A 20,821-nucleotide genomic window follows, 5' to 3' on the forward strand; every position below is an offset into this window, starting at 1 on the left:
TCTTTGGAGAACCCAACGGAGTGTCACAAACACAAACAAGGCACAGAGAAAACTGTTGACACAATGATGAGAGGACATCTTCGAACTTTGTTTTGTGTTTGGAGATGGCCTCATTCATTTTTCATTCCACCCGAGATGTCGGGAGTTCTATTTCAAGACATTCCACAACAAAAATCCGAGATGGAAATGTTGCTTGGAGAATGTTTTTTTTACTTACTTCCTACTGACAGGGTACAACTGTGTATATCCCTCGTAGATATCTGGTCAACCATTGATTAATTACTTTCAACTACTTTATTCTCATTTCAAAATGTGTGAATGAAATTGCACGTCAGGAAATTCTTGAACGTCACAGTGGGTTCTGACACCAAAATAAATTGTCATGTTTTTGTATTGCCGTCTTCATGTTCCCATCATCATCCCATAAACTCATTTGATAGAAAATGTGAGTCACGTCATGCACCCTGTCATTGGGAAATTACAATTTCAGCATCCTGACCAGAGATATTTACGATCCCAGCGTCCTCATACTGATCAATGGAGACTCCTCTCTCTCTTCTACTAACAGCTTCAAACAAAGCTGGATATATTATTGTCTGTCCTGGGCATGATAACTCAAAATAGCATTCCTTTTGTTTTTACCCGGGGAAGTCTTTGTAAGCTATATTTTAAATTATGTTCCTTTATTTTTCTCAAGCTGCTTCACACCATACTCAGCCCTCTGGCTCACAGTTGATTCTCCCATCTCGAGAACCGCTCACTACGGCATGATAACTAAGAGTAATTCTTTATTACCAGCATGGATAACTTTTTTTTTTTTTTTTTTTTTTTTTTTTTTCTTTCTTTCTTTCTTTTTCTCAAGCTGCTGTGAATCACCTGAAGCCCTCCAGCAAGCCCACAAGGGAGGCACGCCTCACACTTGTACAGCTGCTTAATTGATCTATTTTGAGCATGACAACCCAAAGTGTTATTCATTTTCTATGCGTGGATAGACTTTTCAACCTAAATTCATTTGAATTGCTTTTTCTACAATTTTCTCAAGATGTTGCACATCTCCTGAAGTCCTCTAGTCCCCCCCCACACACAAACACAACTTCAAACCACTGACGAGATAGAATAGATAGTCTACTATCTGCATAATAACTCACAGTCATTCCTTTGTACTGGTTGGTATGAAGACTTGGTCACCTTGTTGGCCGGACATTCTGCTGCTGCACGGAGCGCTATAGTCGAGCGGCTTATCTTTCACCAGCGACAGTAGTAGAGGAAATGAGTCAGAAGTCCACTCTAAATTGTCCAATTGGAAGACAAGATGCCAAAAACACTTGGTTAGCGATTAGTCAAGCACTGTCACCTACAGGCCTGGGGTGGGAAAGTACACTCCAAGGCAGACGGACAGGTTTAGAATTGTCAGTGATTTACCGAGGTTTGCGCTCAACTGAGTGCTGTTCTACTTTACATGTATTATGTTCAGTAAACTCCCATGAATTGCTATTAGTCCATAAGTACGATTTATTTACGCTGAGTACGCAATTTTATTACTGCGCCTCTTCCAGATGTTAATTTTTTTTAGGATTCTCATCGGCTAAAATGAGCGCATAGGCATGCTCCTTAACATTTTCTTTAATATAAGTACATATTAGATTCGAATTACATTACCTTTTTAAGCGTATTTCAGCTCATTTGGTTTTATCTATTTATTGTATACATGTTTTTTTTAAACTGCAAGCATCGTTCCAACTCTTCATTAACTGAATGGATTTGATTAAATGAATGGATTTGATTAAAAAAAAGAGAAACTTAAAGAAAAAAGTTATCCACGCTGGTACAGATACTGTCAAAGCTTTTTGAGTCACTTCAGGAATATTTCCATCACTAAGGACACTAATTAAAGACTCCAAGGACACACAAACAGGAACTAGGAAGTTTTTGCTTTTGTCACACGCAATGAATGGAGAAAAAAAAAATTGTTGGATGTGTTTGTCTTGTCCTCTCCTCAATTGAACTTCAGTCCTTCAAATGTAAATTTCACATAAATGAATTCCCCTTCACTTTTCCCATCAAAGCCAACAAAGCCACAGACCTGTGTCCTTGTCGAGGAAGCCAATGTAACTAACTCAACATGTTAATCTTGTTTTTACTTCTCTAGTTTGTCTTGGCGGATGTATGGCATTCTACAGTACAGTCTATCGTCATTAATTGCATTGGTGTAAAAACTACCGTAGTTTGTGTCTAATTTTGCTATCTGCATCAAATGCACGTGTTAAATAATGAAAAATATATACATATATTTTTTAATCTGAGTAATTGATAGAATACACAATTCAAAAAAAGATTTATTGCTTGCAGCTTTAATCCTGTTACATCTAGGTTGGCTAACTCCAGACTCCTATCGAATCTTGGAGAAGTCATTATTAGCCAAGCGCATACTTTTTCCAACCTGCACTGTGACATTTGCATGTCAGTAAAAACATGGAAACGCATAGTTGTTTGTGTGGTATTAGTTTAAGCAGACTGTGTGGTGATGTGGCTGATTGGCTCACTTTTATTGACCAATTTATTCAAGGTACTTCCAAAGGGTTCACATAGTACACAACGAGCACTGCGTAACCACGTCAGAAAAGTGACCTTTGCAGCAAAGCGCACTGCAGCAGCCCATAATCGACTTTCACTTCAAAGCACAGTCCACCGTCATCATATATTAATATACGTTTCATTTCTTTCATTGCTTTCAGGCATGAGCATGGCAATTCCTGTGTTAGCATTCGACCACACCAGTCATAATATGCATTCACACAATAAGATTTCAACAGAATGTCATGGGGGCCAACATAACGTGGGCGGTTTTTGGAGCCGTGGAGCAGCTTTTTAATAAGTACAAGCATCGTTCCAATTTTTGTGCTTGATGGCCTTATCTCATGGGGACTAAATAGCATACTTTTAGCGCTTTTGTCGAGTCTTAAATACGGCTGTTGTGTATAGCTCATTAGCGTCCATTCAGAGCGCAACAAAGGCCTGATTTGTTTAAGATCAAGCGAGTGATGCGCTGCGGCGACCCCTGACGGGACAAGCTGAAAAGTCAATAACAACAACCAGCGTATATTTTTATGCATCGGTTGCCTTTGTTGCGTCAGTAACGCTAATTTCAAACGGCAAAAGACTCCCACTGTGTTTTAACTTCAGAATGTTAAATAATTTCTCCCTGAAAATGATATGTATATATTTTTTTACACACGAGAAATCATGTAAATAGAAATAATATGTTCCCGGGTTAAACAGTGGCCCCAATCAAACCTATTGTTATGATTCCTGTGCCACCGCAACATTCTTAACTGTCCTACAAGTGGAAAAAGAAGTTAATTGCTATATGTTTAAACTAAAAATACTCAGCCTTTAATGCCACATGAGACACAGCAGGTTGACTCTACATTATTCTTAACTGTAATATTATTATATATATCACTGTAATAAGTATGTGTATTTTGAAAAAAAAAATATTCAAGAAAAAGTGGTAGATTTTTGAGTCATATTTTCAAGATAAAAGTACTAAAATAAAGTAAAGTTTGTAAATGAATAAAGTTTGGAGTATATTTTTGCAAAAATGTTGCATTTTAACATGTACTCTCAAAAACTTTTATAAAGAAAAATATATTTTAAGGAAAAAGTAATATATTTTAATGAAGAAAAACCTTTGTTTTCTGGTGTATTTTTAAGAATTTGTATTTTTGTAAGTCATAAAAAAGGGGAAGAAATAGTCAATATTTTTGATGGAAAAAGTACATTTGTTTTAGGAAAAAGTTGTATATTTTTACATGAAAAAGTATATCTTGCAATTTGTAAAAATTTGAATTCAATCGATCAATCAATCAATTGCAAATAGTATGATTTTGAGCAGAATTTCACTTCCGTGGTTCCACTGTGTTCTAGGTCAAGGGTTCACACATAGCAGAGTGTTAGAGTAGGTACCCAATAGACAAGAGTGACTTTACCAAGGAAAAAAAGAATATTATCCATCCATCCATTTTCTGAGCCGCTTCTCCTCAGTAGGGTCACGGGCGTGCTGGAGCCTATCCCAGCGATCATCGGGCAGGAGGCGGGGTACACCCTGAACTGGTTGCCAGCCAATCGCAGGGCACATACAAACAAACAACCATTCACACCTACGGGCAATTTAAAGTTGTCAATTGTCTCAACAAGTTTTGTTTTCACGGAAAAAAATCATTTATTTACAGAAACGTTTTTTGTTTATTTTTAGGTTAAAATGGTTGTGTTTTCTGAGGTGAAAAGAAAGAATATTTTTGAGAAACAGTCTAATTTCTGAGGGAAAATATGTACATTTTTGAGAAAAAAAAGTTTTATGTTTGAGAATAAAGTTGCCTATTTTCAGGAAGTAAATATATTTCTGAGGAAAATTGTATGCTTTAATGGAAGTAGTATATTTTCCAGAAAAATATTTTTAGACAAAAAGTAAAATCAATTTTTTTAAAGAACAAATGTCATTTAATATAGTGAGAAAAAAACTAATATATTTTGAGAAAAAAAAGAAAATATTTTCAGCAAAAATGTTTAATTTCTTTGTGAAAATAAAACATGAATTTCGTCTCATCATATTGTTTTTAGCTTTAAGATCGTTGAGCATTTTAAAGATTTACTCCACTAGTGTGTTTTGCCTTTTGGTGAACTTTGCCACCTAGAAGGGAACCAGTGATGACAAAAGTGAAAAAGTACAAAAATGAAAAAGCAAAAAATCTTTTGCCACAAACCGAATCTACTCATGCCTCATATTAAAGCGCTTGACCAGGGATTTCTGTCTGCCGTAATTCTGTCAATACGTTCTTGTATGATGACATATTGATGAAAGAGAGATTTTTTGTTTAGTTTATTTGGTCATTTCTTTGGTCATTTCATCCATCCACCCATCTATCCATTTTCCACACAGCTGATCCTGGTTAGGGTCGCGGGGCATATATCATTCCACAAATCAATATTCAATATAAGGGCTTTCGCATATAATGGTGCAGACTAAATCCAAGGCTTTAAATTCAGATACAGGCTTTCTTCATAGTAAGAAAGTTGGGTTTTTAAATCAAGAACAAATGCAGCAATAGTATAACAACAAACATTAACACCTCATATATGAAAATACATATACCAGACCTATATAAGTAACATGATTGTGTGTCTTTCCCCACTGTAAAGCATGCAATGACCTGGTGGCCCCAGGCCGAGACGGGACGCCCAATACGGTGGTCCACGTGGCTGTGGTGGACCCTCATAAGGATCACCTGGTCTCCCATTCCTGCACAGAGATAATTGAGGTAGGGAAACACATTGCCGCTGCTGTTATTGTGTCGCGGTTTACAATTCCTGACAGGACAGGAGCATTGAGCCAGGCAGTGCTCCACGCTTTGAGAAAGGCGACATGATGTGTAGCAAATAGGACAGAACGGGACAGGACGGGACAGCAGCATTGAGCCGGGCAGCGCTCCACACTGAGAGGATATAAACGACACTCAGTGAGGAAGTCGACGTGGCAAGTAGCAAACAGGACAGGATGGGACAGGCCATGAGAGGACCGGAACATTGAGCTAGGAAATGCTACACCCTGTGAGGATTAGCAAGGACCCGTCTTGTCCTATGTGTTCAACACGAGAGGTTGGGATAAGAGACAAGCCAGCAGTCGATCTGATGCGGGTCAATAGGATAGAAGGCCCGTGATGATTCGCAAATAGGACATGTTAGACAGGACAGAAGCGTTTAGCCAGGTGGTACTACACCCTTGGATAAAGTCCATGCGATGAGTAGCCAAAAGGACCTGCCCTTTCCTCTGTCCTCAACACAAGAGGAGGACAGGACAGAAGCATTGAGCCAGGCAGTGCTACACCCTTAAGAGAAAGCCAATGTGACTAGTAGCCAGAAAGATCCTGACAGGACTGAAGAATTGAGACAGGCAGTGTTACAACACCCTGTGAGAAAGTTGTAACAAATGGCAAATAGAACAGGACGGGACAACACAAGACCGGGGCCAGGCAGTGCTACACCCTGTGAGGAAGTCCACGCACCATGCAGCAAATAGGACAAAATGGACAGGACAGGAGCATCGAGTCAAGCGGTACTACACAATGCGAGGAAGCCGACATGACGGGTAGCAAATACGACAGGACAGGACAGGAACACTGAGCCAGTGAGTGTTACCGGCGTGTGGAGGGAGTGGCTATGGACTGCTTCTTCTTATCCCAGCAAGCTCGACAGTGTGTCTACACCGGGGAGCAGCTGCCCCACTCGAGAAATACTCCCCCTTTTACACGCACACACACACACACACACACACACACACACACACACACACACACAGGATCCCTTGACAGGAGGGGGGGAACAGCCGTAACACAGCTTTGAATGAGACGGTTGTTTTAGTGGATTAGCGGGAACATAATTCCAGTCTATGAGTCTATGACTCTGTGTGTCGGTGTGCACGTGTGTGTGTGTGTGTGCGTGCGTGTGTTGCTGGAAAGACAGGATGTGGTAGGATACTGAGTGCTCGCTCTCCAGACACTCTTCTCAGTGCCATTTGGACTTCATGGCTGCGAGTGTGGAGGACTTGCAGACAGTATGGACTGTTTTGGACGTCAAGGCAGGGTAGGTCTGCTTGCGATTTTAATCAAACGGAAGGACACACATTATTAGCCAGTAAACTTTAAGGCAAAACTAAAGTGTTAAGTCGCTCTGAGAAGTTGACTTGTACTTGAGTGGTGTTAGGATGAGCAGAGCTTGTTTGGTCTGGAAAGTAAACAGAACTTGTCTTGGAATCGCTCTATGGTATTAGGGACAGGAAAAGTAGTGCCCCACCAGGTGCAGCAGATGGCACTGTTTTTTTCCCCTCCAATTAGGGACACGAGTCGATGGCAACATTTGGAAATAGAAATAATCAGAATCGTCGCCGTTATAAAAACTTGCCTACTGTACTGACAATTCTTGACTTGCATACAAGTAGAGCTGCATGATATTGGGAAAAAAATACATTATGACTTGTATTTTTTTTTTTTTTTTTAACCCTTTGATATATATTGCGATGTTAAAAAATACCGGATAACATACTCGTGATGTGAAAACCAGCACACATTTCTCGTTCCCTCCCTGTATTAATTGGACTAGGGTTTCACAATTAATACATTTTTAATCGGGATCGCGATTTTGGCTGCAATTCTTTTTAAAAATTGTTTCATTATTATTATTTTTTTTTTACATTTAAAATGCGGGTACTGCTGCATATGAAAAATGCTTTATTTCCAGCAGTGCCCGCAACCTCGTCATCCATCCACCAGGGGGCAAACATATGGTTAAGGCTTCCTTAAGGGGTGGCACCGCGCTCTATGGCCAACTTCAAAATAAAAGCTTCAAATGGCATTGTAGTAATTATGTAGTAATATATGATGCTTTTATTTTGAAGTTGGTCCTCTCAGCACATTGGCGGAGAGGCGGCGTGTCACGGTAAGACACTATTAACAATCGTTGTAGCGGCAGCCTCGACTTCAACTTTTCAGCTGGCCTGACCACAGCAAAAAAACCAAAAAAACAAAAACAAAAAACAAAAACCTGGAATCAAGCAGGACAACGGAGACGTACCCTTCCTTGACAATTCACTATATTGATGACGGGGATTTGCAAATGAAACGTTTGGTGCATTGTATTATTCCGTTTTATGCATTATCTGTATTTGCTTCCATTAAGTTGCAATTCGTGATGACACTTTGTAATAGCATATTTATTCAAATAATATATATATTATTTGAATATATTATTATATATTTATTTATATATCATTTATTCTTATTGAAAGATTCATTTTGCACCGGAAACTCTGAAATATTGTTTGTTGAAAAGCAGCGCAATTTAAAAAAAAAAAATAATAATAAAATATATATATATATATATATATATATATATATATATATATATATATATACACACATATATATATATATATATATATATATATATTTTTTTTTTTTCCGGAACATGAAGAATAATTGTGATTCCCATGTTGATCAAAATAATCGCAATTATGATTTCGGTCATAATCGTCCAACCCTAGTTTGGACAGTTAATATAGCGTCAGTAGAAAAGAAACTATGAGAAGTATGGGATCATTTGTATGAAGTCTACTAGTATATAAATGCACTATAGTATTGAGCAATAGTCCTACCAGAGTAAACTATTTTATGATTTCACTTGGTATTATTCTGATGATTTTAGCTTTCAGCTAACAAAAACCCACCATCTCCTTGAATTTAGAATGTTACATAAAAAACAGTCATAAACATTTTAATACGGAAAAGAGGTTGAAATTGGCCTTCTGTAAAGTATTTTTCTCGTGAATAATTAATGAGTTTCACTTTTGGAATTTCAATGCCAAAATGCAATGAACTCTCCTCCGGTATTCTAATTTATTGAGATGCACCTTACTTCCTTGACACCAATTCATTAGTCAACAGGGCTTTGGCGGAATTTTGTGACATCTTAGAGCACAAACACCGCAAATAGGTGAATTTCTCAGTGACTAGCTGGTATTTCATTCACTGAAAAATCATGAATGGGTGAATTTGTGAATAGTAAACTACGAATATGAGGGTGGGGGTGATTACTGTAGAGTGGTACCTAAACTTACAAGTGCACCAATTTAAGAGTTTTCTGAGAAATCGCAGAACGTATTAAACTCATAAGTCAAGGTACCACCGTATTTCGTCTGGCCCCACGAATTTTCCAAATTAAAAAAAAATAAAACACTCCTTGTAACACCATTTAACTTATGACGCAGCAGGTTTTTAGGAACATGTGTGGCCACGAGAGAAAGTGTGTGTTTGAAGTGAAGGCCAAGTGCTACTGTGTGTGTGTCTGCGTCTGTGTTTCCTTCCCAGCATGTCTACTCCCAGCAGCTCCTTTCGCCTCTGCCGCTGCACACCGATTGGCTGGCTGGGCACGATCAAATGTATAGTGTGGCCTGCTCACTACATGATGTGAAGGTTTCATTTGGCGGTTCAATGATGGAACGTGCCAGGTGCTTTTTGCCTCCCCCCCCCCTCTATTGTCTTATCCATTTATCACATGACTGGTGTCAATCAAAAGGGAACATGATTGCGTTTAATCCCCTTAGTTGGGGGACATGGATATTCTTTTGTTGCAGCTGTTTAAAGTGGGGGAGAGTTACACTGAGTTCCGGAGGTGGCAGTAAGTCAGATATAAGCTTGTCATAAGTTAGGCTAAAGCCCAGGTGCCAAACTCAAGGACTGGGGGCCAGATCCGGCCCGCCACATCATTTTATGTGGCTCGTCAAAGCAAATCAGGTGGTTTCTGGTTTCAAAACTAGATATTCGTCTATTTGTAAAACTATGATGAGACAATTATACATTTGTTTCACAGTTATAATGGCCCTCTGAGGGAAACCATAACCACAATGTGGCCCATGAAAGAAATGAATTTGACACCCCCGGTCTGAAGAAATAAAACAAAGATGAATCATTTTCATTCTTTTTCAACCATTAATGTGGCCTATAACCTGTCAATTGACAACAAAAATAATCTTTTCCAGAAGTGAAGTAAAAATAAACGGAGATAATGTGGTTGCACAAGTGTGCGCGCACTCTTATATAACTGGGGATGTGGCTGTGTTCAGAATTAGCCAATCACATTCATACTTGTGTTAAATGGGAGTCAGCATCCACCTGCCACCATTAAAAGTGCCTCTGATTACCCCAAATAAAGTTCTGATATTCTCATAGGCTTTTCCTCACATTATTTACATTCTAGCAGAAGCCTGTACAACATTCATTTGAGATATTTCACACAGTATTAAATCAGGACCTCATTTTCATTCATATCAAGTATGTCAATATTTTTTTTGCCAATTAGTAAGTGAGTATCTGTGTATGTTGTGCATGCAGCAGAAGCAAATTGTATTTCCTCTTGTACGGTTATAATTACAACTTTTGCTTGATCGCCACATTTCTGGGACGTTCCACTTTGGAGGTTCCACCATATTAAACCAGGAACTCGTTTTCATTCATGCTGAGCATGTCTCCATGCCTGTATTTCTCTTAAGCACTTTGTAATAGAAATCTTCCAATGGAAAAATGTCAATGCACTCACGATCCCCAAACTGTAAAATTTCCATTTGATCCGAGTGCACTCGCCCTTATTAACTTTTGCACATTTGCATCAATTTCCGTTATTTTACACGCATGGACCCTCTTTTCTCGCTGCATTGCATAACAGAGAAGGCATTAGCATTGGGAAGAGCTGCCAGCAAGCCGGCTAATATGTCTGCGGGAAAATCACATTTGTACACCACAGGAAATGGGAGAAGATTTGATATCAGGCCAGGAGATAAGATGGCCTTTCATGCCTTGCCCCTCTGCCTTGTGTGTGAGAGAGTGTGTGTGTGTGTTTAATAATTTTAAGTGGCTAAGGGAGGGACTAAAACGGTGGCAAACAAACACACACATACACACACGCCCACCAAATGGCCCAAATTGGCCATTCCGCAGAGGTTTGCGACCTTAAACGGCCAAAAAAAACGTCGAGTGCGTGTGTGTGTGTGTGTGTGTGTTGACCGCCTGTACGACCAGCTGGTGTGTGTGTTTGTGTGCGTGCGTGCATGTCGGACTTGGCACTTGAGCTCATCTCAGCCCATCAGCAGCACTAAGAAGAGTCGCACGCGGCCAAGGCTGCCAAGCATGCTGGTAAGCTTGAATGAGACCTATTCAGGGTGCCAGATTCTGAGTGAGTGAGTGTGCGCGTGTGTCCGTTTATGTGTGTCTGTCTGTCTAAGTGTGCGCCCCAGTGTGTGAATGCGTGTCTGTGTGCGAGTGTCTAGGGCAGGTGTGTCAAACTCTTTTTTGTCGCGGGCCACATTGTAGTCACGGTTTACCTCAGAGGGCCGTTGACTGTGAAACCATATAAATGTTTTGTCACCTCATAATATTATTACATGCATATAACAAATTGATGGATACCTAGTTGTTCAAGTTTCTGTAAACAGAAAATGATTGCAATGTCTATTTATTGTTGTTATTTTATGAAATTTTGAGCAAGAATCATGGAAGTTGACACAGATGATTTGCTTTCACGGGCCACATGAAATGACTTGGCGGGGGCCCCCGGGCCTTGCGTTTGACACCTGTGGTCTCGGGTATGAGCATGTGTGTGTCAGTCTCTTTCTCTAAGTATGGGTGATTGTGATACTGTGGGTGTGTACATGAGAGAGTGTGTGTATTCGTGAGCTTGTGAGTGTGTGAATGAGTGAGTGTGAACATGCGAGAGTATGTGAGTATATATATTGTATGAGAGGATGTGTATTAGCGAGATTGTGTTTGTGTTAGAGAGTGACTGCGAGTGTGCGTGAGACTGTGAAGGTGTGCGTAAGTGTGAGTGTGCGTGAGACCAAGCATGTCATGGACTTTTTGGCCTCGGTGGATCATTTCTTGTCATTTTGTTCTTTTCTATTGTGCACGGCGGCAGTTTTAATGACGAACTGGCGAGAGGAAGTGGAGCGATTGCATGAACCATTTGACTGGCACTGAACTTCTTTGGCTTATTTTTATTTCTACTGTGCAAAGCGTCAGCCGCAGACCTGTTTGCCCTTCTACTGGGCATGAATAGCATGTAGGGATGATCGCATTGCAGTTATTGTATGATTGTATTACAAAGCTTGCGGTGGTGTTGGACAATTTTTATCACTAACTGAAGAGCGGTGGACTTTTTCCTTTCCCCCCCCCCCCCCCCCATTATTTGTAATATACAGTGGTGCCTTGAGATACGTGCTTGAGTTGTTCCGTGACCACGCTCACAACTCAAAACACTTGTCTCTCAAATCCTCACCCCCCCCCTCCAAAAAAACTGAAATATTTGTTTTATTTAATAAGGAACAACAGCACTAGTAATAATAGACTTAAATGGTAAATGGACTGCACGTATATAGCAGTTTATCTATACCATCACAGTGCCCAAAGCGCTTTACAAAGCCTCACGTTCACCCACTCACACACATTCATACTTAAAATAGAATGTGAAGAATTAAACAGTTTGTGCATCAGATTTAATGCCGCAGTTCAATTCATTGTGCCGCTCCTTCTAGTGTGCCCGCCTTGGCCACCGGGAGCCAGTGTAATACAGTCATGCGGAAACAAGCGAAGAAGAATAGACTTCTTCTACTATTGTAAGTAATATTAGTATTTTTTTTGTAGAGGATAAAAAATATTTGCCTGTGAGTATTGTTATAGTATCTGTCTACGTTTTGCGCCACTGGTTGTGTTTGCATATCCCTTGCTTCTATAAGCGCGACTATTGATGCTAACCGTTAGTATTAGCATCTCAATGGCATTTTCCATCACATGTTAGCATTAAGCCAGCAGGCCATTTTTAAGGTAGCGTTGTTTGGTTGTTTTAAATACATATGTGAACATTCTGCCATTGGAACTCGTATGAATAGACTCCTTAGGATTCTTTAAAATTGCGTATCTTAAAACGAATCTTTTTGGCTTGCTGAACATTTAGAAAAAAAGTGAAAACCGTCTTAAAATAAATATAGTAAGATGTTTTCACAAGAAATAAGATAAATTCACAAGGTAATATTTTGCGTTATTGCAAGGCTCACTTATAAAGTTTGCACTCGCAAGTCAAAGCAAAAAAAAAGTGCCGAATGACTGCTCGTATCTTGAAAAACTCATAAGTCGGGTCACTTGTATCTCAAGGCACCACCGTACAGTTCTGTTGGGCAAGGTGACGGCCATCATTAATAACTCTCAAGGAACTACCAAGCCAATTTCAGCTAAACTTGATATCACCAAAACCAAGGATGAATCCATTAAAACTTGTCCCAAAATGTTTGACCACCACCTCTCACGCCATTTCAAGAGGGACTGAAGAAATAAAAGGAAATGTCGACATAAATGTCAAAGCGTGCCTCTGCTGCTAACCGCTGTTGTTGATATATGACGGCAAACTCTTGAACGGCTTCCAAATGTGAGATTGTTTTGTCAATTGCTCACAGCAAGGTCAAGTATGAACACACTTTATGTTATAGTTGTTACTGATGGCACAAAATCTCACCTATATTCCCAACATTTTCCTTTTTATTTGTTGTTTACATTCAAGGGTGTGACCAGACTTTCTATTGGATTTGTCCGCCAGTCTGTCTGAATGTGAGTCATTAGTAAAGTCCCTGAAACACCCCCAGAGGACGGCTGGCTGGAGACGCCCGGCGGAGGAAGAGGAAGCCTCAATGTCAATACTAAAACGCTTTGAATTAGTTGAAACAGAAAAAAAAAAAGCTTTCTTTTCCTGGTGAAAATCATGTCCATACTGGTACAGGAGTGTTGTTATTGCTTTTAAATACCAGTTTTCGATTATTTCATTTGGAGGAGGGTTCTAAAATATTTGACAGGAGATTATTTCATTCTGCTTATTTCTTTTGTGCAAGAAGGTCATTATGTCTTAAGTGGGGTGTCGATCGCTGGTTGAAAACATTTCAAGAAAATAACATTTGTGTTTATGGCTATTGTGCAAGGTGGTGGCTATGATTAACATCTTAAAAGGAGTGATCATGTTACAGTAATTGTATGATTCAGCTACATTATATGTTCATGGGGCCTAGCCTGCCACAGACTTTTTTTGTTCGTTTTTACTCTTGTTTATTATTGACAGACATTCTGTTCATCTCTTTTGGGAAAGGTGTTTTTTTTTTGTGACCATTTGGTTTGAGGAGCAATCACATCAATTATATGACATGTACCTGTGTGTGACTGTGTGCAGTTTTTTTTTCATATCTCTGTGGTTTCTAGTGGTTGCTTATTTCTATTGGGCAAAGGGGTGGTTATGATTAATAACTACACGTACAGGAGTTTGAGATTATCAAGAGGAGGGTTCAAAAATGATTTATGGTGGATTATTTACTGTCATTGTTTATTTTTATAGTGCAAGGTGGTGGTTATCATTAATAACTTGCAAGGACCAATCACATCCCATGCATGCACGAGCATGGGGCTGAGCCTGCCATGCACTTTCTTTTTGTTTTTAAATCTCTGTGGTTTATTTCCAGTCTTTGTGCTTATTTCTATTGAGAGGAGAAGACTGCATTAATTAATGTAGGATCAAGCGTGGGTTTGGCGTTTTTTTTTTTTTTTTTTTTTTTTTTTTTCACTTTATGGATTATTCATAGACTTTTTGTTTATTTCTATTGTGAAAAATGGCAGTTTTCCCATTACAGTGAATTTTATGACACATCCACACTTCATGCGCATGGGACAGAATGTGCAACACACTTTTTTGACTATTTGTGGATTATTTCTGGTCATTCATTTCTATTTTTGAAATAGTCAGATAGACCACTAATGGCTAAACAAGTGCCAGAAAAAGAACCTTCACGTTCTGTTGCAATTTATGTCCACGCTGGTACAGGAGTGGTATTATTATTGTTGTTTTTGAACTCCACTTTTAGCTGATTTTATTTGGAGGAGGGTTCTAAAATTAGAAGACGCATGCACATTATTAATCGGTATCAGCAGTCAGAGAGGTGCTGGCCAGCATTTCAGCCCCATGGTGCATTTAAAGACCAAACGCCAGTGGCCAAGGATGGTTTGGCTCCGGCGTGCCAATGTACCTGTCAACATTTTTGTTCCTGGCATCCGTGCCAACGCTCCGAGGAGGCCCCACCAGGGACATCACTATCTCCTCCTGTTGAGGAACGACCGATCCCAGCTGTTGGCTCACTCGGCCTGCCAAAAGACTCCCATTGTGTGGCTCATTCTTGGCTTCCTGCCTGTTCATCAGCATGTTGTGCTCTAGGTTAGTGTATGCGATTTGCAAATTCTCAATTCTCACCCACGTTATATGTTTCTGTCCCGACAGGCAAATAAAGATCCGTGCTTTCTGTCCGGGGTCACCTTCCCCTCGGACTGTACCGCCACGTCAGAGACGCTCGTCAAGCTGACAGTGTATGATGTAAAGGACAAACACCAGGAAGTCGTAAGTAGACTGCCCTGCATGTTACTGGCTAGCAGCCTACTTCCTGGTGTATGGAAAGGTGGCGTAAAACGCTGGGACTGTACCATTTTTTATTCTGGGGAAGAAGGAAGTGGTTCAGATCCACTGTGTTTGAGTGACGAATAAGGGAGTACCTGTTTTACTGTTGTCCCAGTAATGCGAGGGCGTTACAGTAAGTAAGTAAGTACAACCTCCCCCAAAATGCTCTCGTAGGGGAACACTAAAGACCAGGGGTGACAAACTCATTGTAGTTCAGGGGCCAGATAAAGCGTAAATTTGATGTCAAAGGGGCCGGACCACCAAAATCTTACCATATCTGTAAATAATAAATCGGTTTGTCACTTTTTTTTAATGCAAAACAAATCAAACACATTAGGAAAATCTTCACATTTATTTTTTTTTCTAAAAATCATTTTACAAAACAACCAGATTTCTTGAAAATATTTTTGCTTCAGTTTGTCATCTACAATGTGTGCATAATAACTGATCGCAGTCATTGTATTTTCAGTCACAGGTTCTTGGAACTGATAAATATAGTATTGCACTTTAAAATTGAATCAACTTATGAAGACCGAGGAATTATTACCATTGAATTTTTCAGGAGCATAATAATTCTCAAAATTATCCTTAGTCTTCAACACCACAATGGCTTTAGTATTTTTTCATTTTCAATTCATCTTGCGGGCCAGATTGTACCCACTAGCAAGTCGTTTTTTGTCTGAGGGCCGTATGTTTGACACCGCTGCTGTAGACAGACTGCACTCTCTCATTTGCATTCCGGGACAGAGGGAACCCTTCCTCTATGACACAAAATTTGAGTGGAAAATGTGTTTGTTTATGAACAGTGAATATAATAAGTCCACACATTCCTGTTCAATTGACAGGTTTTTTGATTTGATGATTTTTCTTTTTTAACCTCCCCCCCATTAATGTGACCTATATCAGAATCAGAATCATCTTTATTTTGCCAAGTGTGTCCTAAAAAAAAAAAAACAAGGAATTTGTCCCCGGGAGTTGGAGCCGCTTTAGTACGACAACAGACAGTCGATTGACAGAGAACACTTTTGAGACATAAACACATTGAAAAAAACAGTAACTGAGCAATAAAAGGGTTGTTAGTTATCTGGTAATGCCGGTGCAATATATATATGTATTTTGTTTTTTTGGACAATTGTGGAAAAAGATGCAGAGTAAAAAGTTAAACCTTGTTTTAAAAATTTGACAAAAACACATTAGAAATCTCCCACACACATGTGGAAAAATCTGATATGGTCCAATGAAACCAAGGTTGAACTTTTTGGCTGTAATTACGCAAGCACAACACTGCCCATCACCAAAAGAACAACCTACTTACAGTGAAACTTGGTGGTGGCAGCATCTTGCTTTGGGGCTGTTTTTCCACAGCTGGAACCTGTGTCTTAGTCAAGGTGGAGGGAATAATGAATAGTTCCAGTTAGCAGTCAGTGTTGGACAGTTTTGAAATGATTTATCTTGATCTAATTTTTTTATATCACGAAAACCTGCCAGTTGAAAAGGGGTGTGCAGACTTTTTATATCCACAGTATTTTAGCTTCCCTTTCCTGGTATATAATGTATGATGTAAGATGACAGGACCCTACCATTTGTTATTCAAAACAATAGCTCTCGCATGTTTTTTTTTTTTTTTTTTTCTTGCGTCCAATTTCATCACGTCGGGATGATTCCGAGGTTTAAAAAGGTCATGTGTCACGACTTCCATAATTCATACCAGTCACTTTTTGCCTTACATTTTAAAAAGAATGTACCCCTCCACCCTCACCCAGCCCGCACACTCGTCCCTTGAGACCATCAACCAGGGCACATCAGTGGGAATGTCAAAAAGAACAAGACAGGGAATCCTTAAACCCCGTATTCACACATTTTCAAACAGAAGTTATGAGCCGGCTGCACGTTCCCGATATAAATGGAGCATCTCTGTCGATCCCCGGGCGCCGCAATCTTAATTTGCCATAACTTACAATGAAACATTTATGAGCTTTATGGTGAGTAAGGACTCCATTAGAAGACCGTGGAGTGGAATGAATCACGTTTAGGCCTCACGGAACACACGTTTGTTGTTGTTGTCGTACTTTGAAACAAAAGAATCTCAGCTTCTTACCATTGTACACAAGTATTGTATCTAAAAAGCAAATGGAGCTATGCTTTCCTTGCCTTCTATGCATCTAAATTAAAAAATCCATATGCCCATCCGACCGTGTACTAGAGCTGGAGCATGTCCCATTTTCATTACGAGATAAGCAAAACAGACCGTCAATATATGGTCATGTTGAATAACGTTGCCCGAATTGTTGGACCTCCTGTGTTTAATTAAAAAAAAAAAAAAAAAAGTGCATCTCTGTTATCTATTTCTATGTTACCAGCACACATCCAGTATAGATTAAAACCTACTAATACAAAACATTTTAGAGGGGTGGAACAAAGTGAGCAACAATTATTTTTTATTAAAATTATTTATTTCTTTAAATTATTTATTGCATTTTTTTATTTAATATAGTTATTATTATTATTATAGTTAGTTTAATTTATTCTATATTCATTATTTATATTCTCATTTATTTTATATTTTATACGAGTTATTATTGATTTATTTAAAACCCACCAATGTGGAATGTTATCGAGCGCAATTTACGACTGGGTGGGACCTGCTTGAAATAATCTACAATGTCAAAGTCCACGCTTGCGTCCGCTCAAGCACAGGCATGTGACGTTAGACATGTTGTGCTATTAATGCCAGCCGATATTCATGTAGGATAAACGCCATCTTCAAAAGAAATTAACAATGATTTAAATTAATCTACACTGTCAAGAACCACACTAGGCACATTTAAGCACGGGCATGCGACATAGAGATGACGTTTAATGCCAGTCCTAGTCCATATTTAGGAACGAGAATGACCCATTTGCACAGGAGAAATAAACGCAAGAAATTATGATTTATTAATGCCATCTAATCATGACTATTAATGTCGTGCAATATTTATTAATCCAATACTTGCACAATAGAAATAAACGGAATGACTACAAATAATCTACAATGTCAAAGAGCAGTTACACTAATTCAAGCACAAGTGGCGTGCGACGTAGACAAGACACTACTATTAATGGCATGTGATGTTTATTAATAACCACCACCTTGCACAATAGAAATTAAGCACTCAAAATAATCTACAATGTCCAAACGCATGGTATGCTCGCTCAAGAATGGCCACATAATGTAGACATGATGTACTATTAATTCCATCAGTAGTTTACCTGTCAGATGCAACCCCAAATTGGGGCATTGTGTTAAACATAAATAAAAACAGAATACAATGATTTGCAAATCATGTTCAACCTATATTAAATTGAATACACTTCAAAGACAAGATATTTAATGTCCAAACTGATCAACTTTATTATTTTTAGCAAATAGTCATTGACTTAGAATTTTATGGCTGCAACACATTCCAAAAAAGCTGGGTTATGTTCACCACTGTGTTACATCACCTTTTCTTTTAACAACATTCAATAAACGTTTGGGAACTGAAGACACTAATTGTTGAAGCTTTGTAGGTGGACTTCTTTCCCATTCTTGCTTGATGTACAGCTTCAGCTGTTCAACAGTCCGGGGTCTCCGTTGTCGTATTTTACGCTTCATAATGCGCCACACATTTTCAATGGGAGGCAGGTCTGGCCTCCAGGCAGGCCAGTCTAGTACCCGCACTCTTTTACTACGAAACCTCGCTGTTGTAACACGTCCAGAATGTGGTTTGGCATTGTCTTGTTGAAATAAGCAGGGGCGTCCATGAAAAAGACGTTGCTTGGATGGCAGCATATGTTTCTCCAAAACCTGTATGTACCTTTCAGCATTAATGGTGCCTTCACAGATGTGTAAGTTACCCATGCCATTGGCACTAACACAGCCGCATACCATCACAGATGCTGGCTTTTGAACTTTGCGTCCATAACAGTCCGGATGGTTCTTTTCCTCTTTGGCCCGGAGGACACGACGTCCACAATTTCCAAAAACAATTAGAAATGTGGACTCGTTGGACCACAGACCACTTTTCCACTTTGCACCAGTCCATCTTAGATGAGCTCGGGCCCAGAGAAGCCGGTGGCGTTTCTGGGTGTTGTTGATAAATGGCTTTTGCTTTGCATAGTCGAGTTTCAAGTTGCACATACGGATGTAGCGCCGAACTGCATTTACTGAAATTGGTTTTCTGAAGTGTTCCTGAGCCCATGTGGTGATATCCTTTGCACATTGTTGGTTTTTGATGCAGTGCCGCCTGAGGGATCGAAGGTCACGGGCATTCGATGTTGGTTTTCGGCCTTGCCGCTTACTTGCAGTGATTTCTCCAGATTCTCTGAACCTTTTGATGATATTTGGACCGTAGATGATGAAATCCCTAAATTCTTTACAATTGTATGTTGAGGAACGTTGTCCTTAAACTCTTCAACTATTTTCTCATGCACATTTTCACAAAGAGGTGAACCTCGCCCCATCTTTGCTTGTGAATGACTGAGCAATTCAGGGAAGCTCCTTTTATACCCAATCATGGCACCCACCTGTTCCCAATTAGCCTGTTCACCTGTGGGATGTTCCAAACAGGTGTTTGAGGAGCATTCCTCAACTTTCTCAGTCTTTTTTGCCACCTGTCCCAGCTTTTTTGGAACGTGTTGCAGCCATAAAATTCCAAGTTAATGATTATTTGCTAAAAACAATAAAGTTGATCAGTTTGAACATTAAATATATTGTCTTTGTAGTGTATTCAATGAAATATAGGTTGAACATGATTTGCAAATCATTGTATTCTGTTTTTATTTATGTTTAACACAATGTCCCAACTTCATTAGAATTGGGGTTGTACAATGAAGTGACTGTTTTGTATTCGTGTCTAATGGAGTAGCAGAAACCCCCTCCTGCTTTGCTGAAGTTCGCTTCTTCATAACGAGAGCACAATGGTGTATTCTTAGGTGCCATTGAATATTCATGCGGAACAACACCCATGTGAGCTCCGCACCGTATCCAGCCGCTGTTGTTTCTCCACCTCCTTCCTGAGTGCACGTCTTTTCCGCTGTTGCCAGTCCCCACCGGAGGCTCCGCTACTTTTAGCGGCAGGCGAGGTGACGCAACACGTCGTGGACGTGGGCGTTTTTCCTGTGCTCAGATTCCTCGCAGGTTGGTGCAGGGAGGTTGGACAACAATTTAAAACCACCAAAAATAATGACTGCTACCGTATGTCACAACTCAAAATATTCATAACAAAGTTATTAGTCATTTCCCTCTGACATTTCTGAATGATAACTGTCACCTTGCACAATAGAAGTTGCTCACTCAAGCACAGGTGTGCAACATAAACGTGACGTACTATTAAAGGACCCATAGCGTTCAGATGGCCTAAATTTCACTAACGAGTTCACTTTATGTATTTTTTGCTCAGGAAAATGAAACTGCCAGTCATTTACAATAATATCAATCTGTTTTGGCCCAATCGGTACATAACTAATTGGCCTTGGATTTCCCTTTTTTCATCGCCAAAAATCGATACGCCGTTATGTCTTGGTGTGATGTCAGCGACAGAACTGGAGCCCAAATTTGCTGCGTAGTCGGTGTGGACAAAGGAACTGACTATAGGCTACTGTTAAGTGGCAGTAGTTACTCATATTTTATGTATCTTAGATATCGGACGAAATCCCCCCACCTCCAAAATGACAACTTTTTGGGAAATGAAAACAAAAAAACGCCATCTTGGTTAAGTTT

The 20,821-nt window shown here is 39.5% G+C and overlaps 1 protein-coding gene across 17 annotated transcripts in view; it reads left to right on the top strand.

Annotated features, from left to right (window-relative positions):
* Positions 1–20,821, top strand: part of inpp4b (inositol polyphosphate-4-phosphatase type II B) — a 172,717-nt gene that overhangs the window by 24,052 nt on the left and 127,844 nt on the right. For 13 of the 17 annotated variants that reach the window (XM_061678747.1, XM_061678748.1, XM_061678749.1 and 10 more), the window contains 2 exons: positions 5,200–5,318; positions 14,905–15,021. In XM_061678747.1, the coding sequence (XP_061534731.1) occupies positions 5,200–5,318; positions 14,905–15,021 (236 nt within the window). Of the gene's footprint in view, positions 1–5,199; positions 5,319–6,563; positions 6,640–10,642; positions 10,740–14,904; positions 15,022–20,821 lie in introns of those variants that run through there. The other 4 variants (XM_061678752.1, XM_061678753.1, XM_061678750.1 and 1 more) reach the window with 4 other exon arrangements.

This window comes from Phycodurus eques, chromosome 6 (genome assembly GCF_024500275.1).
Source record: "Phycodurus eques isolate BA_2022a chromosome 6, UOR_Pequ_1.1, whole genome shotgun sequence".
NCBI classification, from domain to species: domain Eukaryota; kingdom Metazoa; phylum Chordata; class Actinopteri; order Syngnathiformes; family Syngnathidae; genus Phycodurus; species Phycodurus eques.